The 27,471-nt window shown below is 36.4% G+C and overlaps 1 protein-coding gene across 10 annotated transcripts in view; it reads right to left on the bottom strand.

The window, feature by feature from the left end:
* Nucleotides 1–214: 214 nt before the first annotated feature.
* ELF2 (E74 like ETS transcription factor 2) overlaps nucleotides 215–27,471 on the bottom strand; it is a 101,634-nt gene continuing 74,377 nt past the window's right edge. For 3 of the 10 annotated variants that reach the window (XM_032857447.1, XM_032857517.1, XM_032857526.1), the window contains 7 exons: nucleotides 12,954–13,067; nucleotides 11,347–11,520; nucleotides 8,700–8,738; nucleotides 8,248–8,334; nucleotides 3,993–4,185; nucleotides 2,783–3,130; nucleotides 215–2,452 (listed from right to left, as the gene is read on the bottom strand). In XM_032857447.1, the coding sequence (XP_032713338.1) occupies nucleotides 1,825–2,452; nucleotides 2,783–3,130; nucleotides 3,993–4,185; nucleotides 8,248–8,334; nucleotides 8,700–8,738; nucleotides 11,347–11,520; nucleotides 12,954–13,067 (1,583 nt within the window). In that variant the 3' untranslated portion in view covers nucleotides 215–1,824. Of the gene's footprint in view, nucleotides 2,453–2,782; nucleotides 3,131–3,992; nucleotides 4,186–8,247; nucleotides 8,335–8,699; nucleotides 8,739–11,346; nucleotides 11,521–12,953; nucleotides 13,068–22,311; nucleotides 22,688–27,471 lie in introns of those variants that run through there. The other 7 variants (XM_032857482.1, XM_032857491.1, XM_032857457.1 and 4 more) reach the window with 7 other exon arrangements.

Genomic DNA, 27,471 nt, shown 5'->3' with positions numbered 1-27,471 from the left:
GAAAACTGAAATATTTAGGAAATGTCTTAAGAGTAGTAGAATTTGAGCTTAATTCCCAAATGGGGTAAGAATCAAGTGAGTTTTCTTTGAGCTTTTATTAAAAAGTACCATCAGGTTATGTTTATGGAAAATAAAAACAATTACCAAGGGTGCTGTTAGAAGAATCTCTGTCAACCTAAGTAGTATCTGATCGAATGCACAACTGAAGGCCACAAAACATTAAGTATCAGTTTATTTAAATTTCTAAAAGATGTAAAAATAGACAACTTTTCTTTGTAGTCGAAAGAGCATTAAGATGTGGGGTCACAGGACCTAATTTGGTGTGAAATTAGGAAATTCTTGTAATCCCTCTGGTACCTCCATTTCCTAATTTGTAAAAGGGCTAGAGTATTACTTGATCTTCTTAACCCTCAAAAGGTCTGTTTGAGAAATAATTGGTTTGATTTGAAATATAGATACAAGTGTGGCCAAAATTAAAATAATAAACTCATGGTAAGTAGAACATTATAGTTCATGATAGTAATTGGAAAATAAGTGGCAACATGCAGATATTTGCCAAATATTAATGTAATGGAACAAACAGAAGGAAAAGTTCTTCACACAGTATTTGGGAAGGAGAAATAAGACTTCTATACTTAACTAAAACTGTGTCTCTATACTAGCTTTTGAATATTGTTATAAATATCACCAGAGACCAAAACACAACATAAATTTCATTTCTATATTTCAGAAAACCTACTTGAATACACTTTGAAACAAGAGTACAACAAAATAGAATATACTTCAAATGTTGAATATACAAACTATTATAGTTCAAATCTGAACACTGGTACTTTCCCTCTTAAACTTCAACTAAAAAAAAAAAAAAAAAAGGAAGGAAGGAAGAAAAAAAAAACAAACAAAAACACCAGGTATTAGAGCTACCTGACAAAAATTCATGCTGAGCCTGAACTTCCAAGTGACAGTAGAACTGAAACTGCTATGTCTGCACAGACGCCAGGGCTAAGTGAGTGACACAGGCAGGATACAGCAGAAGGCCAGAGCCAACTGTTAATTTGTCCACAATTAAGAAACTGACAGACTTAAACTACCATATAAAATGTTACATGTAAATTCTATAACAATACTGTGCTAGGTACAAGATTTTTAAAATTTTTTTTAATAAAAAAGCTTTACACAAACAAGCCATTAGCTTATTTCAATAAAGAAAACTGAAAATTAGTCTAAGGCCTTTGTTTTAAATCAGCTTAAGCTATATGATATAAAAAAAAATCGCACTAGATCTTTTTTGCTATCCTCTTTCTGAAAAGCTTTTGGATCCATTTTCAATTCACATTCTAAAATACCTATATTAGCAGTCTTCACATAGCACCAGTTAAGTGAGTTCTGTGTGAACACAGTAATAATTGCTGGTATGCATATAAAATGCATCAAAAATTGCTATATGTAACAATGAGATCACCCATCCCAACCCCTCCCCACTGAAAACTAATAACCTCTTACAGAATGTTAGTGTTCCAAGTCTTAGTGTAACTTGATATTGTAGTGAGTTGCTTGGTCCCTTTCAATCCTTTTCCTTACTGACCGGTTCAGTTGTTTCCTACTGTAAGAGGCAGTTTTCTGTCAGCATCTCCGTACGTACGTAGTTCATTTCCCACTGAAACATGGGATAGGTAATTTATTTCCAGTAAGTCTGATTGTTTTCTTATATGCACTAAAAAGGTTTTTAAAGTCTTTTGACTTTGCTTGATGACCTCCCTTGCAAATATTTATGTTAGTACTATCACTAACATTGCGTGTAAAGTCCCCGGTAGAGCTGCTGTCTTATTTCTCACATGTCACTAGTCCTTCCGTTTTCATAGTTACAGGAAGGGCAATAGCTGAAGGCGCGCTGACAACCACTACATGGGTCACTGTCTTATTTCCATCTGCTGGCTTTTCTTCTTGTACCAGCTGCAAAGTTTTCACGTCGTGTTCCTGCTTTTTTGCCACTGCTTCTGATTTTACCTCTGGCCCTTTTATGACCGCACTGATAACTCGCGGAGGAGTCTGGCCAGACGCCTGCTGAGTAGGCACTGATAGTCTCATTACAGGTGTACCGTGGGCTATAGAAACGGGGGTAAGCGCTCTCACAGCCAGCGGGGTTCCAACAATGTTAATGCTTCCCGATCCAGTCAGATTGGACTTCGTCTGCAGTTGACACTGTGCAAGTTGTGTAGCTGGGATGGTAATAATTTTGGCAGGCTGCATGGTGATTTTGTCTCCATTTTCAGAAGAGGCTGGCATCACAGTAGGGATTGTCTGAATAACTACCTTTGGAGAGGCTGCCGTTGTTGGACTAGTGCTGGTGATTAACGGGGCACCTGCATTGACTGACTGAACTGCCACAGTCGAGATTTTCTGACCCAACGATGTCATTACAACAGGTACCTGCATTGCCACACGAACCGTCCTAGTAGATTCAAAAAAAATTGAATGTTAAGTTAGACAATAGGTTTCTTGGGCAAAAAGATGAATGCAAGCCTATAATGTACAAAACTAATGCTCCCAAATTTTACAGGTGTACTGATGGTTTAGAATATGAAATACCACGGAATACATTTTCAAAACATGGCCACGTGAAGTTCCATCTATAAAACCGTAAGAAAACAATTCAGGTTAGTTGAGACCTCTACTTTAACAATAAAATAGACTTAAAAGATCAAGCACTTTTCAGAGTCTTGAGGACAGTGGATTCTTAGGCGGCTAACGTTAAAAAAGGGACATGGTTTCCTTCACTGACCTTGGAGCTGCTGTTGCGGACACAGATGTGGTAGTAGTAGGAGACCTGGATGGAGTATCATGACCAGGAGAGGTGATGTTCACAACTCTAGCTACACCCTTCTCTGTCCTGGAGCAGTTCAGAGATGAGGTTTTTCCACCACGAACAGAGGTCGCTACTTTCAGGAGACTCTCTGCAGACAGTGACACTCGTTCTAATGATTTTTCATCAGTAGCTGCTGCTAAATCTTCATTACAAGTTTCACTTTTGTCGTCATCTATGACTACTATGTTTTTGGGCATATACTTGAACTGATAAACAAGCCTCTGTCCTTCAACCTTTGCAAGAATACCCCTTTGGTAATAGTATCTGTAATGGAAACAGTACTAAATGAATCAATTATATTACATTTTTTTGCCCCCCCCCCAAAAAAACACAATGTTGAATGGATACTAACAGAAACATTCACTTATTCCTATTAGAGAGGAGAAGGCGCTCTTACTGGCTGGGGATTGTTTAAAAGGCTAAGAATTTGGATAAGAATGAAATTGGAATCTGGTGTCACAGGTCCTTTAACCTTTGGGGTTCTAAAATAGCTACAAGTTCTCTTTCTTAAAGGAAGTAATTCAACCTAATACCAAATATTTTACTGTATCTTACGGCATCAGTAAAAATCAACTGTGATTTACACAGGTTATAAAAACAATCTGACGTTATGTAGAAAAATTACTTAAACGGTGCTTAGTAGAGAGAAATCTGTGGGACACATGAATACTGTCATAAAAACTATGTGTCCCTTTACTAAACACCGCTAATTAGAAAAAGCCATGTACACTGCAAAGTTTTGTAGGTTTCTCAAATGACAAAACTTAAGAGAAAACTTCATATTATGATAAATCCATTATAACAAATTCATAGGAACTAAAAACCTGTATTAGAAACTATTTCATTTGGGTTTAATTTCCTTAAAGGTCTGCAACTTATTAAGGAATAGTCCTAAGTGCAAAAGCACATTTTTCTGCAAAAATGGGTTTCCAGTGATGACTGAAATTTCAGACATCGAGACCAAAATCTTTCTCTCCATCTACCTCCAAACCTAAGAAACTCCTTAGAATATCCCACCAAATTAAAACTTATAAAAAGGGGGTTTTAGAGTTTCTCTTTAAACAACTAATAGACAATACAGAGGAATACAGGTTTTATTCAATAATTCATTCTCTTGTGTTCCTACCTCAGAGCTCGTCCCATAGTTTCATAGTTCATATCTGGCTTGTTCTTATGCTTTCCCCAAAGTTTAGAGACAGCCTTTGAATCCACAAGCTTGAATATGCCTTTTTCTCTCTGAGTCCACTTAATATACCGAGGACAAGTATTTTTATCTTGAAGTAGATCTAAAAGAAACTCCCACAAATAGGTTGTGTTTCCTTTGAAAAAAATAGTAAGACATTGATTAAAATTTCATTGATATAATTAAATACATAATTAAAAGCAAATATTTAGGGGCACTTCAGTGACTCAACCAATTAAGTGTCCAACTCTTGTTTTCTGCTCACAGTCATAAGATCGAGCCCCACGTAAGGCATGGAGCCTGCTTAAGATTCTCTCTCTTTCCCTCTCCCTCTCTGCCTCTGTCTCCACTCATACCCTTGATCAAAAAAGGCAAATACTTAATTATCCTGGACAAAAATTCCATAACTACTGGTTAAATGTCCTAAGAGTCTGTCACTAAGTACTTGACTATATGAGTAATCATTTATACACTGTCAAATTGTGTTGCCTAGTAAGTTACAGATACACTGTATTTCATTATAACATAATCCTAAACATACCTGTTTGGTTTTCAAAAATAATATCCTATTTATGTTTACTGTTATGATACTAATAAAGGTCCTGAATTTTAGACTATTATACATCACCCTATCCTAAATTTTGAGTTCAGCAGAGGCAAGGCAAAGGCATAATGCATAGTACAAAGTGAACCTGAATTAAACAGAATCCAGTTTATTCATTTACATAGAACTAAACCATGAATAAATTTATTTGCACCAGTATGTTTATTATATGATAAGCCCCAATTCTATGATCAAAATTCATCAAGAGGCACTTAATTGTTGAAAAGGCAAGCAATACAGAGTGAAATGTGCAAAACTTTTAAGATTTTATTTTTCTACATGAACTCCACACCCAACACAGGGCTGGAACCCACAACCCCGAGATCAAGAGTTATATGCGCCACTGAATGAGACAGCCAGGCACCCCGAAACATATTTTTCTTTGATATATTTTCTTTGATTCACCTTTATGCAGGAACTCTGAAGTACATGTCTTATAAAGTACAAATTACCCATGACCCTTTAAACATTATATTTTCCTTATCTTCTGGACGTCTACTAGTCAGTTTGGATTTGATGATCAATGAGACCTACTTTCCTCTAAAAACAGGGTTTTTTTTTTAATTGCTAATCTCCTTCTGACCATACTCAGTATCGTGAAGATAAGCTATGTATTAGGATTTCATTATATATGAACAGTTGAGTAAATACATTTGTGCTTCAGTCTTAAAATACCAACTCCTTACATAGAAACACTAAAAAGTAACATGGGAATTCCTTTAACTAGTCCAGTATTCATCAAATGCTAACTATATATAACATATATGATGACATGACTAGCAAAATTTGAAAATGAGCTATTTCTGCAGAATAACAGTTATTCATCATACACTGTTGCTCCTTAAGTGTAGTAGAGGATACAGGAGAGCATTTAAAACTTGGTACCTGCTTCAAGGAATTTACAATTTAGTTGGGAAGGAAAAAGAAAAGTAAATGACAAGTTAACAATACAAAAAAGAAGTAATAGTTTGTGAAACGACACATGATCACAAAGCAATGCATAATTATATTCCAAATGAGTGACAGAAAATGGGATTTCAGGAATAAAAACAATGGATTGCTAAGACGGGAAAACTTGGAAGATAACTAAGATTTACATAGAGGAAAAGAGCAAATCTGGGATTCAGATAAGGAACTTCATCCCAAAAAGAGAAAGCATGACTCTTTTTTCATTCCCTTCGGAGAGTGGAAGATGGGCAAGTAGTGGACAGTGGTTATGGGGAGATCAGGCTGAAATTTTCAGAATGCTGTTTTTCTTTTATTCCCTTTGTATAAAGCCTCTAGGGCCAGAGATTCTTAAACTGATGAAAGAAGAGAAAAGAACCCTGAGAAGGAGAAAATTAGAATATATATACCACCACTGAGTCACCAGGTCATCTCTAGACTCCTGCTCACTATCTCTTTACTATCATCAAATCTAGATCCAAATTACAGGCTTTGTGAGAAGGACCTCTAAGGGTAGGAAGCTTCCGAAATAAGCTACTGCTACTGAGTCTAAATGCTGAAGCTCTTACTCAGGCATTTCATTTTCATTCTGAATTCTCTGAAAATCCAACAAATTTACTAAGCCATAGTTGAGAACAGTGTGCATCTCTTGACCTAAAAAGATGAACCTTCAACTTTACAATGTTCTGTCTGCATCTCTGAAATCCCACTGCATCAGCATCAGTATTTTGTAAAAACTCTTACTATTAAGCCATTATATAACTTTCAACTACATTAAGATGTTTAATTGGGACACTTCTGTGATCAAAAGATTATCAGGCCCTACGGGTGGACATAGTAAAAGTGAGCTTATTCTGAAAGAAACTTCTGAGTAACAAAAACAATGCCTTAAACATACATAATAGGGATTTGAAAGCATCCGTGTTTGTGGAATGAGACTGAACATTCCTCGGGTTGTCTTTGGGTGTTCACTCCACCCCAGTTCCCATCCTCAAGTTAAAACTGAAAGTTCTACACCTCACTTTAAGGAAAACATTCAGAAAGGGAAGCCTTCTTTACTAGATAAGGTAGTTCACTAAGCGTATAATAGACATCAGCATTTAGATTGCCTTTTATAGAAGAAACACTGCATTTTTTTTTTTAAGATTTTAAAGTACTTCCTACATCCAATGTGGGACTTGAACTTACAGCCTCATGATCAAGAATCAGAGGTTCTACGGACTAAGGCAGTCAGATGCTCCCAACTGGATTTTTAATCTTCACAATTCAACATGTTGCCTCAAGTTTGCCAATAAAAGACTGAAACTTTAATAAAAGGTGATTCTGACTGGCAAAAACAGTCATCACAAAGTTTTTCCTCCAGTGTTAAGTATCAGATCTTTGAGTACAAGAGACCACTGATGATGGGAATTATTTAAAAAAACAGTAGTAATTGTATATTTATGGTTTAGCTTTTTAATATTTACTATTATGTCAGTTTTAAAGTTTTTTAATGTTTTTTTAAAGATTTCATTTATTTATTAAAGATAGCAAGAGAGAGCACAAGTGCTCCGGGGAGGGAGTAACAGAGGGAGAGGGAGAAGCAGGTTCCCTGCTGGGCAGGGAACCTGATGTGGGACTCAATCCCAGAACCCTGAGATCACAACTTGAGCTAAACGCTTAACCAACTGTGCCACCCAGACGCCCCAGTTTTAAAGTTTTCAACATAAAAGACAAAACCTAAGATGTTAGAAATGTAAAATGACCAAAGACAAAGAAGAGAAGTATCCTAAATCTGTCCCAAATCAATTTCTCAGTTTCTGAATAAGTAACAACTCAATGTAACTGAATTTTTGGGTCTAAATTTGTTGATAGTCTTATTGGAGAAAAATATTCTTTTTTACTAAAGATTTCATTTTTGCTTTATTTAAAATTAGATGTTAAGACCACCTGTCAAAGTTTTGGATATATTATTCCAAAATGGATCCAACTATTAAATATTGGTCTGAAAACATTCATGAAAGTGATAAATTCTGGTTACAGATTATCAGAACACACCTAAAACCATAACTAAAATATTACCTGAAATCATCCAACAAGAGTATAGAATGTAGGAGGCTTATCATTAATTTTTGTTTTTAAGGAAAGTATACAAATTCTGAAGCAAAATTATGTTAGGTTTTTGTTCTAATTCCTGACATGACTGGAATTGGTTGATTAGGAAATAAAATTCAGCTTGCCTTGAGAATTCTTGCATTCTATCAGTTAAGAAATTATGTATCAGAAGTAAGTCTTAGTTATAAACCCAACCCCTTCAATTCTGAGCGGCTCTAGGAGGATGAGTGCTGTTACACATACATACCTCCCCTACGAACAATGGCTCTTAAGAAGGGTGTGCGCATCAGACTGCACTTTAGATGACCTTTCCAAACACAAATGCCTACTGCTTTTTACACCCCTATAGTGTATCTATGGCTATAGAATCTCAGTGGGTAGGAACTAGGAAAAAGCTCCCCAGGCAACGCTCAGATATCCCTGATTGAGGCCTATTACCAAAGACAGTACTTGCATCTGTACATGTACTAGAAATCATTTTCTTACAAATGCAAAAATATCCACGAGGGGGCAGGGGAAGTCATCTCACCTCCCAAACAGCCCTCCCCGAATTACCTTTTCCTTCTCTGGGCTTCTTCTTTATACCTAACTCAGGAGACCCATTGGAAATTGGTGATTGCTGGGTCTTTGGTTTACGGCCAACTGAAAAAAAAAAAGATTGAAACCATACATTGAAAACGGAAAAAAAAAAACAGAAGCATGATTAGCAGACTCTTTGATAACACATTTATTCATGAAACTGGACACTAATTTGTGGATTAATACACTCAGTGTATATAGAAAGTTGCACTGAAAAGGAGCATTAAAAGCACTTCTGCAATTTTAAATTACAGCAGTTAGTTGGCAGTAATTTCAGTGTATAGAGCAACTCAGGTACTACCCAACCTATTATTTACTTGGTCAGAGCCTCAATTTCCTAACCTCTTCCAACAATGCAGCAATGGAAACAAATTCTAGTACAAACTTTTTTTCTGTTCTACAAGATTGTTAGAAAAAAGTTTACCTACCTATTGCAGAGGATCTGATTATCTGCGAAGCCCTTTGAGCTCAAATGAGGAAAAGTAAAAGATATTATTTTAAACACTCTACTGCTCTGAGCCAATCCATTCACCAGAATTTAAGCATAAGTGTTCAAATTTCCCCACCTCAACGTGCAGGTACATTATAAGGATAAAAGAAAATCTTTCAATTAATTAACTATTTTACATGTCTAAAAAGCATGCCCTTCCTTTTGCTTCTCTTCACTTCTACCAAAAGGGCTCTCCCAAACAGACTTAGCATACACAATGAACAGAAAAGCAGTACTTATACTAAAGAAGGTATAAGGCTGAAATGCGTTGTTTCCAATCCTCAGCACTGATAAAAGAATGCTGGCAGATGAGGTGAAGCCTCCAGAAAGGCTAGGAATAGTCAAGTATATTATAATTTGCAGATTAAATACATTATTACTAATCTGGTGACTGTCATACATCTGGGGTTTCTAATGTCACTCTGGTCTTCATTAGCAAGGATTATTTAGAGCTAAATAAAGACCTAAAAATCAAAGCGTTTTATTTCAAAATACATAGCCATTATATTCCAGGATTTCATTATGGTAACTAATCAATAAGGTGTGTTCTGGCAAAAATTAAAAGGGGAAGTTCACTGGTTTCCTTATTAGAACAGAGATTAATTTCTCAATTTAAGTAATACTAAGAATACAAATTAAAAAAAAAAACAAAACTCGACTTCCTTCATAGAAATGTTAGTCCAAAAAGGATTATTTTTATATAAAGCAGTACTTCCCAAACTGTACTTAAGAAATAGTTTACTTATAAGTTGTAAACAACGTTCTATAGTCAAGTTTACTTTTAGAACACTGCATGTTACCTTCTCTTGCAGATTCACAACACCTACTAGTATGTTAGAAGCTCTGGAAATAAAACGAAGGCTCTGCTATTCAATAACCTACCTAACTTTGCATGTCCCAATTGAACTTAAGCATATATATTTACATATACATTATATATAATTTTTAAATGGTCATTAAGATCATCTATTCTCAAATATATAAAATTAATGTTAAATTGGCAATTTCCTGGTTTCTATCATACCAACATCCCATATGCAGATGAACCCATTCATCTGCTTTTCATGGTTTTTTCCATCTTCAAATCTAAAAATTTCTTGGGGCACATCGATGGGTCATTGGGTTAAGTGTCTGACTCCTGATTTCGGCCAGGGTCTTGATATCAGGATCATGAGACTGAGCCCTGCATTGGGCACAGAGTCTGCTTAAGATTCTCTTTCTGGGGCACCTGGGTGACTCAGTGGGTTAAAGCCCCTGCCTTCGGCTCGGGTCATGATCCCAGAGTCCTGGGATCGAGCCCAAGTCGGGCTCTCTGCTCCGCAGGGAGCCTGCTTCCACCCCTCTCTCTGCCTGCCTCTCTGTCTACTTGTGATCAAATAAATAAATAAAATCTTAAAAAAAAAAAAGATTCTCTCTTTCTGAGGTGCCTGGGTGGCTCAGTGGGTTAAAAAAAAAAGATTCTTTCTCCCTCTCCCTCTGCCCCCACCCCCTGCTCGTGTGTGCACATGTGCACGTGTGTGTGTGTGCTCTCCCTCTTCCTTAAAAAATAAATCTAAAAAATTTGTGTTTTGTAATAGCTCCTATCAAATAAATCCAGCCAAAGGTTACAGTGGGGAAGTGGGTAATCAGGGCTACTTATATGTATGCCTTTTGTCTTTAAACATTTAAACAGCAGGAAGTAATTCTTCCTTGTATTCTTTCATTCATACCTCTCGCAAGATACATGTAATCTATTACATGAGGAAGGGACTCAATCTCATTCTTCACTGCGTCCCTCACAGTAATAAGCACAAACACACCAACATCACAGCAATCTGAAATACCTCTAATAAATGAAAGAAAATACCATTATTTCTAACACAAGTTTTCTTATTTTTGCTTTTCCTACTGTAAAATGTGAAGAAAGAGATATAGACGAAAGTGGAATGAGTACCCATTTATAAAGAATTTAATTTCTTTCAAGGTTTACCTCTGATTCAAACAGGAAAAGGAACACTTCCTGCCCATCTTCTAGGGATGTCAGAGGTGTGTGGGGCCTCACCCATCAGGTGTGAGAAGTTTCAGCAGGAGTCAAATAAATAGTAAGTGGAAATGCTCTTTACCCACTGGTGAGTTTATTCCACTTCAAAGTCCCTATTGGCAATACTGGTGTTTTAAGACAGAAGGTAGAAGAAGAAAATAATATTGGGCTTTTTATTTTAATGCCCATAAAAGAGTGGGAAGATAAGATTAAAAACAGAGAAAATTAAAAAATAAAGATTTTTTAAAAAATAACCAAGTACCTAAAAAGATCAGAAAGCGGACAAGCAGTGAATCTCTGACCTTCCTTCTGCTTGTCCAACATTTATTGTAATTCCATTTCCAGGCAACTCTCTTTAGAGCTCAAACACTAGCTCCTTTAAGAAGTATGAACATGTTAACACAAAACTAGAATCTCAGTTTGTTGATTCTTTGAGAATACCTAGGTAAAGGTAGCATCAACCATACATCTATAGCATGTATTTTCCTATGTCCCTTGACGGGGAAAAAAAAAACACGAGAAAAAATTTCACCCACGTTTCCATAAACTCATAAATATATTCTACCTTTTTTCTTTTTCATTGGTTCCTGGCTATCTGGGGATGCCGGAGTAGGAGAGGTATCCATTGGCTCCGATTCTTCGGTTGACACCTCCACTACAGTTTCTGTGATGACATCTGGCCTCATTGCAGCATGGATAAATTCTGGAGTTGATACACAAGGAGGGACAAACACTTCCACTATAAAAAAAAGTCAAAAAATTAAAACTCCCCACCCCCATCAATACTTCTTCATGCGGACAATTCAATATTTAGTAGAGGTGAGGTTTCTTAACAATTTATCAGAGCAGGGTAAGAGCCTAAAGTTAACTTGCTGAATATGCAATACATTCTAAAGTATGTAAGGAAATAAATGCAAAGAAAACCAGCTTGAAGGAAGTTAATCCTGTAATCCATGTGGGGATTATGAGGAATCACCTCCCTTCTTCATATTTTTAAGTACTTTTAAGCTCACTGTAGAAGACTCTGAATTATTTTGACAATTGGGAAAACATTTGAAAATAAGATATCAGAGTCATAGTGAGTTCTTTAGTAATTACATTCCTTCCTGATACCCAGCATTATTCTCTAACTAGGTAATACATCCACAGGTTATAAAATTTAAAACATTTAACACATTAACACAATAAAAAATACATTTAATAAATGCGTGTGTCTTCAGTGAAAAGAAAGCACTTATAGATCATTTCAAAATATGTAGAAAAGGAAAACCTGCTCATGAAAGCCCACTGAATCTCATCTTCCAATATTTAAAATTTTACTTAATATAACAGTCCTGATGTTTTGGGTCTCGAAAGCAGTATTTAGAAACTGCCATTTGGTATTCTATTACATACAATAATGGTGCTCCAGCTTCCTTCCAATATGCATGAATAATCAGAATATGACATATTTCTATTTCAATTAAGAGACAGGCTAATAATACTGTTGTAGATTAATACATTGACCAATATGCCTTAATTTTCTTCTCACATCCCTGAATAATACATGGGATTCCTAGTCTAATTAAAAAGTACAGTTGCAAAACAAAAAGTACAGTTGCTCTTGGTATTTATAAATCCCTATAATAAGGGCCAATATTATTTTATTAAGTCAAATTAACACTTGGACATTAATTAGAGGACAATGACTGTCAAAGGCAGTCTTAATGAGGGGGAAAAAAAAAAGGGGGACAAAAGAAAAGGAAACTCCCAGCCTGAAGGAGTATGAGGAAATGGTTAGAAGCTATCTTCTCTCTCCGCCATGTAAGGTTCCCTGGAGCTACTGCCTATTTATCACTAAATAAAGGCCAGAAAGTAGTCATGGGAGGCAAATCCCCCACCCCATCTGCCATTCCCTTAAGGACTACAAAGGTTTATAATTGACCCACAGTTAAGGAAATAAGACATAACAATATAAACAGCAATTTAACAAACATTTATCTGTCTCTAGTGGGTATTTTCTGTATCATTTATTATAAAAAAGTACGTAAGACTAGGGAACTAACTACTGCTGTCACCAGTATTCATGCATAATAAACCCTGAGAACAATAATCCCCATGTATTTAAGAAGAAACCCATTTTAGATATGTGAAGTGATGTGACATGCTTATTATAAAGAACAATTCACATACCGGGACTTCTTGAATCCCTTAAGCAGGTAGGAGATTCCATATGAAGCAGGGCTTCAGCAGCTTCAATTGTCTTATCTGTACAGTGTGCATTACTGCTATGAACTGATGCTTCCACTGGGGGGAAAATAAGTTTACTCAATTAAAAATGCACAGAATACATTACTAAATAAATTAACTCATGAATAAATCTAGTATTAGTCCATATAATTTATTTACAGAAATAGTTTAAAAAATGATCTAGTATCTACTCTTTGCAAAGTGAATGTTGATTATAAAGCAACTGAGAATGATCAGAAATTACTGAGAAATTTCTGAATCTTATCCAAAGGAAAACAAAGACCCTTGAAATTTGAACCCTGTATCAATTTTAGAACAAAACGAACTTGGAGGTGGGGTGGGGGGAGGATGGTTGTAGATTAACAGTCCTAGGAGGTCCATCATGTATCCTGATATACAGCTACTGAAATCAATACCTTGCAGAATCACAGTCAGAAACATGTACTTCCAAGTTAGTTTAATGAATTAGTTTGATTCTTACACTCTCCTAGGTGAGTGCATAGCACCAGACACTTGGGAACTCTCTTCCCAATAAACTTGTCTCAAGACTTCACAAAACTTTTCTGCATTTTACCCAAGAAATTTGTTTTTAAAATTCCTATGTTTGTTTTCTCATGAAGCCTCTTCTAATTCTGCCACCTTGTATAACTCTCTTTTAGCACTTACTTTATGATTTGTTGCTTGAATTACTTGTGAAACAATAAAGGATACAGCAATCGTTTGGCTTTTCAAGTCCAACAGCTTGGGTCCTAGTCTCTTCTACTTATAATGTTACCCTGGACCAGCAATTTAATTTCTTGTGAGGAAACTGATTTCCTCTTTCACAAAACAGGTATATTACTTACCTCATATAGTTGTGAGAATTAAATGAGGTGATACCCATAAAAAAAAATGTACAATGCCTGGCATATAGATAAGAATTCTAAATCGTGGTAATTTCTTATCACCCCTGTAAGATTATACGTTCCCTGAGGACGGGGGAGGGGGGGGGACGGGACTATCTTTAATTCATCTTTATATCTGCTATAATTCCCAATATAGATTTTTAATATAATAGGTATGCAAATATTTCTTTTATATATTAAAGTTGAGAACAACCCACAGACGTTACAGGGAAATTGGCCAATTAAGCACAAACATATTAATGATATATTAATTTCACACCCTGACTTTAAAAATATTAAACATTCTACTTAGTTCTGAAACATGAATATGTAAGTTTCTAATTGGATAGATTTTTCTCAAAATGTCCTCTAAAAAAGATTAAAAGGAAGGAAGTATTTGTATAAATTCCGTAAGCTGTATTACAAATTCACAAGTTCTACACACTAAAGATATGACTCTTTTAAAACCATTTCCAGGAAACTTTTAAATGAAAAAAAAAAAAATCACTTAATCTCACAATTTACCAAATGCTAAAGCCTTAGCCTTTTGGAGAGCAATTAAAAAAAAAAAAAAAATCCAGAGACTGTTTTACCACCTGTTGCACATCATCCACACTCTCAACCAAGGTACTGGGTCTCTCCAGTTGCTATTTCCATTTATGGAAATCTGCTCAAAGCTAAACAGTTCCAGAGAGGCAGCCAAACCTCTAAGTAAATCTATCTTTAGGTGACCCTGCTTACTCTTATCTGCAACTTCACTGAAGCAAAGGATTCAATCAGTCCTTCTAGCTCAACTTTAAGAAACTTAGTAAGTATAAAATAAATTACTGTTCTCAAGAAATTTTTCAAAATGCCTCCCCACAACACTCACATATACTAAAGAACCTTGGAAAGCAAATTCTCAGGTTTTTAAAACTTACTCTAGGAACTTCATTCTTTTAAAGTCTGCTTGTGTTGCAATTTAGGTGTTGTCTTAGGTGCTATAAATAAACTACCCTCAGTAAACTAATTCCTTATGTAATTGTATTAAGACACCCTAAAAACCTTACCATATTAAAATCAGAGCTTCAAACACTTGATAATACAGCAACAGAATTTTACCCGATTTTTTTAAATGTTTTCAGTTATAAACAAAATGAAACGTGCCTAACAATGACAAATGCTGCTGCCCTGGGTTTTTATGTAGCTTGAGGCATATTTATAAAACCCTGATTTCATGTTAATTATGTCAGTGGAAATTATTTCTTAAAAGTGTATTTTCTTGCTCATACTTCTGACCTCAAACTCTCCTTTCTCCCAAATTCAACATATTATTTCCCAGGACAGTTTTATACTTACAGAGCAAAACAAAACACAAAAAGAATAACATTTATTAGTTCATATTTTAAATTTAGGATGAGAATACCAAAATGCATATGTTCTCTGGGAATTATCAATCAGGAGATCTTATGTTCTATGTACAGTCAACTTTTGGTTGTTGAGCATTTACCGTCTATCAGACCCTGTGTTAGAAATCTGAGAGACAAATGCGAATAGATCTCTAGCTCTGTGAAGCTTATACTAATAGTTTAGAAACATAAATGTCAGTATCGAAAACAAACAGAAGTAAAATATTTCAAAACTAAAGAAAGCTATAAAATAATTTAAAGTTATTCTGTAAACTAACAGCTTAAGTGGAGCACTGATTTTTTTTTTTTTGGATGCTTACTGATTTTACTTTTGTCATTTTTATTAACTATAATCCCAAGCACATGCAAACAAACACCTAAGAGCACATACTTAGATCAATTTTTCTAACAGTGTACCTATTAGTTTCCAAGAATACTTTGCCATTTTGAAAAAGAAAACCCTCTTCTTTTTCTTGATATAAGTAGTTTTTGACAAAAGAAATTTAAGAAATATTTCTCTTAAGTTTCTGTAATTTTTGAAAACTTTTCAATTCACTTGGTTCAGCTCAGTAATTCAAATACAATTTAAACTAGAATTATGCACAATTCTTAAGGATAAACATGAGTTTAACAGTGTTGTATAACCAGAGTAAGCAAATAAACAAACTACAAGCAAGGGCTGAAAACTCCTTATCTCTTACTTAAAACTTGGTTTACTAGTATCTTTCTAGACTTGTGTATGAAATTAATGGCACCATAAAAAAAAAAAAGCAACTCATTTTAAAAATAGAAACAATGAAGTGAAAAGTAATCTGACAGGTATCATTTTCTACTTAAGATTATTCCTTGGTGTTGCTGGTCAATCCCTTTTGAAGAAATAAATGTATCAAACAATTTTCAAAACAATTTTAATGTTAATCATAGTGCCAAAACTCAAATTTGCTTATGCCCTCCTTTCCTACTGGTTAAGTGTCTTCTTGTTCCATTTCCAGCTTTCTAATCAACTGGTGTTTGTATGGTAGACTATTCCAGACTCACTCAACAGCTGTTACAAAATACCAAACTTGGTAATTAAGTCTGACAAGAGACATACCTCTCAGCTTTGCAGAAGAGAATGCTGGCAATGGATCTAGCTCATAACAAAGTTCTTAAAGTCAAATATAAAAATTAATAGCAATTTAATTTGAGAGCAATGGAAAAAAATTAGAAAACACTTCCTTAAATGATAGTAGTATGTCCCTACAAGGAAGACCATAAACTAATAATACAAGATCATCACTCAACCAGGCACCTGACTTAATACAGCTTATCTTCTAATGCCCCAAGGCATAATAGATAAGTGAAAAATACAAATGAATACAATAAAAAGGGGGAAAAGGTAAAATTTTGGGACACTCCATCTTGTCTTTATTCCTCTTTGACTTTCTAATCAATAGTTACAATTTAAAAGTATAGAAGGGAAAAGAACTAAGCTGCCTGATGAAAATATAACATGAGCCGTTATAATTTTTAAATTTCCAACAGCCAGATTTTAAAAAGTAAGCGGAAACTGAAATTAATGTCTTTCATTTAACCCAGTACATTAAAAAATATTGTCATTTCAACAAATAATCAATATAAAAGTCTTCCACAGCTTCAGTTTGTAGGCTTAATTAAAATTCTAAAAAATTAAAAATTCAGTTTCTCAGCCACTCAACAGCCACATATGGCTAATGCCTATGGTACTGAAAAATATACAGCTACTCTCAAACTTTTCTGGTTAACAGCAACTTTCATACTCAAATTATTTGAGGACGACGAAGAGATTTTGTATATCTAAGTCCTATTTTTAGATTTTATTCTATTTCAAACTGAAATTAAGGAAACATTAAAATATTTATCAATTCATTTAAAATAATAAATCCAATACTTCTAAGTAATATTTTAATGAAAAATAGCTTTTCTATAACCAAAAAAGTGAGTAGCTTTGTTTTACATTTTGGTAAATCTTTTTAATACATGGTAGAAAGTGATTAGATCCAGATTTGCTTCTTCATTAAATTGTTGTAGTATCAAGACATGTAGCCTCTAGAAAATTCTGAACACTTGTGAAACTGAAAAGCAAATAATGTCTTAGAATTGTCATGAAAACAATTCTGACTTCACAGACTCTCTGAAAGAGGCTCAGGACTCCAGAGATCCTCATCTTAGAGATTTTAGTTTTTAAGGATTGCAACTATAATTTATTACCAAACAGAATAAAAACACCCAAATTCTATCCTGTTTCTGTAAGTTTTAGCTTCTAAACAGGGCAGAGATGAAAAATTATGACTCCATTTTCCAAAAGTACAACAGTATTCTGTCCACTTACACATAAAAGATTTTAAAAGTTTTTCATAAACACTTCTTTGCATCCCTTTGAGCACTTAAGCTATAGATAACACAAGGAGTTTAAATAATTATCAAGAACATGCTCCTGCCCACCCTTTTCCACCAACCACTTGTCTCTAAAGTTAACTGTTTTATGTTGAATTATCCTGCTTGAATGTTAAAATACTGGTGTTACAATTTAACTGTTTGTTTTTTTTTAAGATTTTATTTATTTATTTGACAGACAGAGATCACAAGCAGGCAGAGAGGCAGGCAGAGAGAGAGAGAGGGAAGCAGACTCCCCGTCGAGCAGAGAGCCCGATGCAGGACTCGATCCCAGGACCCTGAGACCACAACCCGAGCCGAAGGCAGCGGCCTAACCCACTGAGCCACCCAGGCGCCCTTTAACTCAGTTTTTATATGAATTTTAGTCCTAATGCTGCAGTGAATTGTGAAGAGTAATTTCTTAAACATATTTTCAAATAAGTTTTTTTTGTTGTTGTTGTTTTAATGGGGGCTGGGTGGTATAGTCAGTTAAGCCTCCGACTCTTGGTTTCTACTCAGGTTGTGATCCTAGGGGTGGTGAGATCCGCCCCTCCCTGGACTCCACTGGGCTCCGAGCTCAGCAGAGTCTGCTTAAATTTCCTTCCCTCTCCCTCTGCCCCTCCTCACTGCACTTGCTCTCTAAAATAAACACATCTTTAAAAACAAAACATGAATGCCATTCTTCCAGTTTTATTTCAACACATGCTTCATTTTCTCACATCCTAAACTGTTTTCATATTGATCTTTTCAAGATTGATAACCAGATACTTCAATTTACAGTAAACTGGAAATAAGATTTTCAAGTTCAAATTTCACAATGAACTTTGACAAACCAGATAGATTTGTTTTATCAGTGAAAATACGTAAGCTACATTTCCAGAAAACTCCCTCCCTCCCATTTAATAACGGCATTAAAGCAGAAAAAAGTTCTGGTGACCATATCTCTCAACCCAAATTCTCCAATTTCTCAATTCTCAGTTTCTCAAAAAAGGAAGAAACAAGTCAAGGAAAGTATACTTGAGAAGAAGGCAGAATATTTTAAATTGAAAATCTTCCAGAAAATCTAGATCACACTTACACAATACTTTCACATAATTAAGAAAGTAACATTCATTGTTCCTACAAACTAGACATTTGTTTTTCCTACAATTCTCTATATATGTAAGATTAGTTATATATATATATAATTAGTTATATATATATATAACTAATATTAAAAAAATTTTATATATTATATATATATATAATATATATATATTATATATATATAATATATAATATATATATATATATTCATATATTCAGATTTGAAGATGATCCTAAACTATTTCATAATGTCATTCAACATACAGACCTGGCCTCAAATTCCATTCTGGCACAAACGTTGGCTAGCAGATACTAACCTCCCAATTCAAACATTTATTTACACATTGCAGATATTCATTTACACATTGCAATGTTAAAAAAAAAACCCAAGAAGAAAAAAAAGCCTTCACTTTCCATTAAATATTTGAACTACTTATAATCTTAGTTATTAGAGATCACCTAGTCAATCTTGTCCTCTTACAAAAAATGAAACCTTAAAGAAGTAAAGTCACCACCACAGAGCTAGTTTAGTGACAGCGAGATGCAGATCCTCATCTCCTGACTTCAGGGTCAAAGCTCTTTCTCATAAATAGCGTTATAAGTGAAAGTTTTACAACATATGTCAAGTCTTCACAAAAACACTTTGTGTGTTGAACTAAGTGATTTTTAATAAACAAGCTTATTTATTTCATTTCATTCTTAAGACTCCTCTGACAGCAAAAATGCTGATAACTAAAGCTGAAGCTGGTAGCTGAAGTTGGTTAACTACAGTTGATAGTTAAGCCTCAAAAGGAAGAAAATAAAAGCAAAAGTATATCCCCTAGTACCTTAACATATAACAATACAGTAGTGTACTATTAAGTGCTTTAAAATCACTTAGAAACATTTATGCTGACAATATTTGACTAAAAGCTGATCTCCTCTAGAAGTTTTCATTAATATCAGACATTATACACTAGTCATCAACCCATTATAGCAATCACTGTAGTTACATTAACATTTATATATTAAGTGGATTTACATCTGTCTCAATTAGACTGTAAAATCTTTGTGAGCAAGAATTATGTCTAACATATAATTCTCTCAAAGGAATAAAAAGGTATTCTATTTTACAAATAAAAACTTCACAAACATTACTCTTCCAACATCACTGGAAACTGGCAGCAATCTAAATTTTTATTAATTTGGAGCCATGATTCCTCATCTTTTGGGCCACCTTTTCTCCCCAACTTTTAACTCACTGAGTAATCTTTGGGTAAATCAGCAAACCTGTCTCAAGTTTCCTTCTAAAATAGGACTTGTAAAAGAGCTTCAAATTACATGAAAATTATTGAGGAAGTAACTTGGAGACAATTATAGGTAAAATATATTCTTTACATAACATTATAATCATAAAGGAAACTTCAATTGTTAAGATTTGTAAATACTAAAGAAATGCATTAGGACCAGAAAACATTTAACTTAAAAAAAAAAAAAACTTTTATCAAAGGGAGCTAAAACTTGTATTTTCAAACTGTAGACTGTCTATAGGTTTCCATTCCAAGCAAAATACCTATATGTCACATTCAGCCTCGCTAATTCCAAAAGCTTATGAAAAAAATACCTCCGATTGGCAAATTAGCCCTCTAAACTTTACAGTATTTTTCAAAATTCTGACTGCGAGGGCTATACTAAGGTTCTCTTGGTATGTTCGAATCACTGTAAACTCTTGAAATGTTCAACACTCACAAAAATATCACCGACCCACACAATTACAGGTATTGTTAGTACTAGTAATAAAAGACCAAAAATTCCGTTCCTTAATTCATACTGTGTTATTAATGGACTGAACATACACAAAAGGAACCAAGTTCTTATTTACTAATACTTAACTTCTTGCTCTTATCAGAAAATAACTGTCAAATGTGTTTCAATCACCATGCAGTAAACTGTGATTTTTCTTTGGGACTTTTGAAACGTGTAACATTACATTTTACAGAAAAAAAGTCTGGTCATTCATGTATCATACAACACATACTTCTATTATTCAAGACTTTATTTCAACTAAAAGTCCTGTTAAATTTAGCGATACGCATTATGTTCACGATTCTCCCCAATCGAACCGAATCAGAGTTCCACCAATCAAACTACTTTTAGATCTTTTACAGCATTACCCTTCAGTATTTCCTCCCTCCCAGTTCCCACAGTTGGCGGTATGAAATAGAACCCAGGGAAAGGGAACATATATGCTTATTACTGCTATAAGTAAATAATATTCTAGCACTGCTACATCCACTAAGAGCCCTCATTGCGCTGTCTGTTAAGTAAAGCTGCTTTTTCTATGTAACTTAAGTCCGTGCCCTTCCGCTGCAGCAGTGGCGCTGCACATCCCCCACCCCCGCGGCCACTTCCGTGTTTACACTCCTCTTCCCTCCAATTCCATGCGTACATTGTCAGCTTCACTCCCGCCCAATCTTCATTGGCTCAGAGCGGGCCCAGAGTCCCGCCCCCAGAAATCAACGTTCTTATTTGGAACATCTCAGAGAGCAGATTGGAACCAGGGGCCTGTCAATCCCGACCGTTCTGTCCTCTCCGAGGCGCTTCCGCTATGGTGGGAGGTTTGGGGGGGAGGGGAAAAGGGGGCAATTCCGTGCTGAGACTTCCCTAGGGCCAAGATTCCCTGTCGCCCACCCCACTCCTTCACATTCACCCACTGTTTACGAAAATAAACGTTCTTCTCTGATGCCCCAAGGCTCCAGGTCAGGGGTACCAAATATATCCCGTGTCCTTCCCATTCTTCCCCCTAAAAAAACAACCCACGAGGGAAAGGGGCATAAACCTACTTCTTCACAGCCACCCATTAAATGAGGAAAGGGAGGCGGGCCCCTGAGAGAAACATCCTCCCGGGCTATTCCACATTATTGAGTGACCCCCTCCAGAACCGTTACTCCTGAGCCTGCACAAGGTGGGGACGTGAAGAGGAGGGGCAGAGCATTTTTTTGGCGGGTATCGGTCTACCGGACATGGCCCGGGGCTGCCTCGTCCACGCGGAAGTCGTGGATTTGTGGACCAAGTCTAAAAGGAGAACCGAGCGGGGGTGGCGAGCGTTCACCGGAGAAGCCCGCCGCCCCCGACCGCGGGCAGCAGCGGCCTCTCCGGCCAGACAGCGTGGCAGGCGCAGCCGAGAGACAACAGCCTCACTCACTTCCTGGTTCCTCAGCAACTGGGGTGAAGCGCACAACTCGTCCGCCCCCGAGTCCCCAACTTAACTGCGGCTCGGCTCGCCAGCACCCGCTGCCAGCGCTCCGCCCGGCAGCTGCCGCCGCCGCTCGCCGAACACACCCTGAAGCGACAGCGCCAGATTCGAGGCAGGTTACTCTCCAAGGTGATCACTTCCTGATTCGTCGCCTCCATTACTTCATTCACTACCCCCCTTTCCCCCGGCCGCCCCAGTGACTGAGGTGGACACTGAACCCCCTGCACTGACCGCCACAGGGGAGACACCCCGCCTTCTGTGCACCCCCTCTCCTGCTGCACCGATGCACAGGAGAAAAGTTCCCCTGTCCTTACCAGCCCGGATGAGAAGATCCAGCTGGTTCGTGGGTCCCTCATGCAGAGACGTCGCCATGTTTATCCCGGGGCTGGAGCTGCTGCTTCACATTGACTTACACCGTGAGCAGCGGCGGCAGGGGAGGAGGCGGAACCCACGGCCGGAGATACACGCTTGCGACCGACACACACTCACGCACTCGCACACACTCAGACGCCCGGATCCTTGCGCGTCCTCCGACAGGAAGCCGAGGCCGGCCCGCCTCCCGCCGCGGGGCTGAGAAACCCCACCACCTAACGGCAGGGGCGGCGGCGGCAGCGGCGGTGGCGGCGGCCGCCTCGGCTGGCAACGCGATCCTTCCGCCCCGCGCCCAGACAGGAAGTCCCGGACGCCCGCCCCGGAGAGCGGCCGCGGCCCACGGCGGGGGAGACACCTGAGGCTGGAAACTGCCCCGGGAGCCGCGGCTAGGACAAGGGCCCTCGGCAGGAAGAGGCACATTTCACGCTCTGCGGAAGAAAAGTCTGCAATTGTCCCCACTTTGGAAAAGAGCCATTAATCAAATTTTCTTCCTGGAAGAGATCTAATACCTAGTCCCACAGCTGTAAATAAAGGTGGCTATTTAACTTGTTTTGGCCGTTTCGAAGCTTATGCAACACGTAACCCGTCCACTTGAAAAGCTGCACTTTAAAACAGGAATACCAACAACAACAAAAAAAGAGGCATACCTACAAAATTTGCTAAAAGCTTTACTTGGAAAGTAAGGAGTTTCCAACTACTTTCAGAGGCTGACTTCGTCGTTTTCCCCACTACAGAACTGTTAAAGAGCACACTAAACAGGTATTTATTAGTAAACAACATGCCAACCTCTGGTTAGATTATCCTTCCCCCATTTGCTAGTCATGAAACTCATGTACCCTTTCATTCCTATTTTGTTCGTTTGGAAACAAACATTCATTTATGTCATCTCCCTTTTAAAATCTTTTTCACAGAAACTAATCCTATTATAAATATGTACATGTTAAAATACAATAGAAGAGGGAAAAGTGGGGGGGATAAATTGCCATTTAGTGACTATAACTTTATTGACACAGAAAATCAAACCAATAAAATGACTCGGATGAATCTTCTAAAACAAAACAAAACAAAAAAAGCTTCCCTGGTCCAAAAGAGGTTTGAAATAAAACGTTGCCCTAAAGTTCTTTCGACACATAATTTACATAAAACAGTGCCTTCTACAGAGTAAGTGCTCAATAAGTACTTGCTAAATAAACACCAGAAAAGATTCGGCAGTTACAAATTTAAGGTATAATACTTAGGATCTGAATGCAATGTACTGTGCTGATAATCTTGAAGGGAAAAAAGTTTGCAGTGGTAATACTAATATACTATTTTACAAGTTTGCCCAGTGTGTCAGTGCAGTTTCAGAATACATATACACAGCCCATGACTTTTTTTTTTTTTTTTTCCTTTCTTCTAAATACTCATTTATTCTTCTGGAGCTTTGTCCTAGCCCTGCCACCATGATCTCCACCCTCCCCAAAAGAAGTTATATGCCATTTCCAAAATACAACTCCTCTTAAACTCAATAAGGATCTTTCTTGCATTAGGTAAACTTTCACCTACCGACAGAACTATATGATTGGTAGCTTTTTAAATCTATGGTCAATTTTAAAAAAGGGTCATCCATTGATAGGCAGCATCTTAACCTGAAACAGTTTACAGGTGGGATGTGATACAGAATACAGCAGTTACTCCTGGCTTTAGGCAGATCACCGAAATTGATAATAAAACTGAGTTTCTACTCCTATCAATCAGTAGATTTTCATGTATTTAAAATGGAAAAGAAGCTTATTTTTTTCTGGAGGCAACAGGTTAACTTGGCTCAAGAAGGCATTCTCAATATGCAAGTCATTTTGCAGCCTGATCTGATGTGTAACTTTTACCTTATAATTTGCTTCTTGAGATATATCTTAAGTCAATAGTATGTATTTTATTCTTTGTACATCTTAATTATACGTATTTACCTCAGCCTTATATTTTAAGTTCCAAGAAAAGAGAAACTATATCTATTCCTACCTAATACTTCACAGTGTGTGTGTGTGTGTGTGTGTGTGTGTGTGTGTGTGTACAAATCAATTCAGAAAGACTGGAAATATTCCTATATATTTAAAGCTCTTGTAAAAACACAATTCCCTGGGCTTTAATGCAATTTTGCCTTGCCACTGAAACTAGATTTCAGCCACCAATACTTCTTAGAAACCAACAGAAGTATATTGGAAGTGACAAGTAAGGATAAGCTGCTGCTGGAAATATAAGTTGGTACAAACTTTCAGGAAAGCAGTGTGGCATTATATATCAAGAGTCTAAAAGAGGTTCATACATTCTGACCCAGGAGTTTCATCTCCTGGGCCTAGCCTGAGGAAATAAAACATTCAGTGGATTGTTCCATTAAAAATGCATTCGAAAAAATTTTAACAACACAGTAAAATAGTAAAAATATAAATGTGCTAAGATTTAAATATCTATTTCTTCCCCCAATATGACTCAAGCCCTGTAGTACGTGTGAATGTATGTGTATGTCATACACTATATACATGTGTATACACACACATTTCACACATACTAATCTCCACTTCTCAAGTCTTCAAGATTAAGCGGGTATTAGTAAGCAGACTAAAAAACAGTAAGAATAGATAAGGTAGGAGGTAGACAAATCATATTACAGCATATAAGAGTAAATTCATATTCTGCTAGTAACATTACAGAAAGATATCTCCTACATCAAAGTTACTGCTAAATCGTAGCAGGGGAAAAAAGAAAATAGGTAACTCTTACTGAAAAAACAGCTCCTATGCTAACTGCTTTATGTTCTTTTTTTCACATATTCCTCTCTACGTTCCTATGAATTATATATTATTACTGCACTCATTTTATAGATGTAGAATCTAAGTTTCCTTGACCAAGGTCATAAAGTTAATGAGGCATGTCCAGGATTTGAACCCAAGCACTGACTCTAGAGTCATTACCCTCGACCACTAGCCAAGCACCAAAATAGCAAGGCCTTTTTATCTCCATTCTCCATTTATATCCATTTATTCTCCATTTACATCCATTTTCTTGTCTGAAAATCCTTTTTTTTTTTTTTTTTTTAAGAGAGTGCACATGAGCAGGGAAAGGGCAGAGGGTGAGGGGGAGAGAGAAACTGAGGAAGGCTCTACGCTCAGCGCACAGACCAATACCAGGCTCCATCTCACAACCCTGAGATCATGACCTGAGTCGAAATCAAGATTCAGATGCTTAACTGACTGAGCCACCCAGGTACCCCTGAAAATTCTTTTATATTCCTCCCTTCAAGACATGGAACCCAAGACCCTTCTCCCGAATGTGGGCTGGACTTAAAAGACTCCAAACAAGAGTGATGGTGCGAGACTTCAGAAACTGTCTGCTTGATTTCTTCCTTTTGGGTCACTCTCAGAGGAAGCCAACTGCCATGTCATGAGTACACTCAAGTAACTGTGGAGAGGCCCTTGAGGCAAGAAACAAAGGCATCTTGCCAACAGTCTTGTATCTGTCCGATAGAAGACAGGTCCTCCGGCCCTAATCAAGCCTTCAGAGGGCTACAGCCTCACAAAAGACCTTGAGCTAGAACCAGCAAGTAAGCTACTCTCCAATCCTTAACCATAGAAACTACAGTATAAGAAATGGTTGCTGTTTTAAGCTGCTAAATCTGGGGCAATTTGTTAATCAAAAGAAAGAAGGAAGACAGAAGGCAGGCATTTAAACTCTCAACTTGTCACATTTCAGAGCTCAGATTTTAAAAAAGGGTAAAGTTTATAAAGGACTTTAACTTTTAACTATAGTATCCTGATACTATAGTATCCAGTATAGTATCCTGACTATAAAATTCTTTATAGTCTGGGCATCAACTCTTTCATCCTCCAAGCTCTCCTTTTTGAAAATGCGTCTATAATATTATCATTATCATTAAAGTCTAATACAACAAGAAATAGATACCCTTGGCTTTTTTAATAATTTTATGGTTCCATAGTAACCAAAACGGAAAATATTCTTGAGAGATATTGTTTCCAATACCATATAAGTTGCAAATGTTTTTATTTTTAGATTACCCAGATGATTTCATTTATGTTTTTCATTTATCTCGTATAGTATGAGATTATAAAATATTATATAATATAATTATATAATATATAATATACTATGATTATAAAATATTATATAATATAATTATATAATATATAATATAATTATAAAATATAATGTATTATACGAATTATAAAATATTACAGATTGGAAAGGAGCCTAGAGACCACATCACCTAGAGTTTTTCAAAAAATAAAAACCTGAATATCATGATCTCTCTTCCTGGCTACCATAAATTAGATATATTACATTTTAAAAACCAAATATATAATTGTGTGCTCTATTAGATGCTAATAAAAACAAAAGACACAGTCTTTAAAGTTTTTTAAAAATTGGGCTGGAATCTAAGGAAGTAGACATTCCATGCGTTAATGTTATCTTCCTACAATTCAGGAGAAGGATGCCAATTTCCTATTTTAGTAATAATAGCTCTCTCTACCAATGGGCGAGTTATTTGAGAATCACCAATTTAGTCCAGTGCCCTCACATTATACACATGAGGAAACCGAGGCCCCAAGAAATTAAATAATTTGATCAGTCATACAGTATCTTAAGATTTCAAGGTAAAAAAATTCTACAAAATAAACTTCTATAAAACTTAGAAATTATAAAACAGATGAAAAGTTAAATCCATTTTACTACTACTGTATTTATAAACTATAAGTTGCAAAATGATTGCTTTTTTTATGTCAAAAGCTAAAGCAATGGTTAATGTCTTTCTGACAAATTAAGAAAAAAAAATGAAAAAAAAATTTGAGCAGTGAATGGTGGGAGAACAATAAAAGAAGGCCAAATGGTCTAAACTTTTCTGATACAACTGAACTAATAACAAAATTCAGAACTGGGTTGTGATGTGTTGGACATGCTTAGGAGAAAAAAGTCAAGAAAACTAAGCTATAAGAAAAATAGACCTAAGAAAGAAAGAAAGGAAGAGGGGAAGAGAGGAAAGGAAGGAAGGAAGGAAGGAAGGATGGAAGGAAGGAAGGAAGGAAGGAAGGAAGGAAGGAAGGAAGGAAGGA

This window comes from Lontra canadensis, unplaced genomic scaffold (genome assembly GCF_010015895.1).
Source record: "Lontra canadensis isolate GAN:19392208 unplaced genomic scaffold, GSC_riverotter_1.0 scaffold1, whole genome shotgun sequence".
Classification (NCBI taxonomy): Eukaryota; Metazoa; Chordata; class Mammalia; order Carnivora; family Mustelidae; genus Lontra; species Lontra canadensis.
This window is presented reverse-complemented; position numbering and strand designations above follow the sequence as displayed.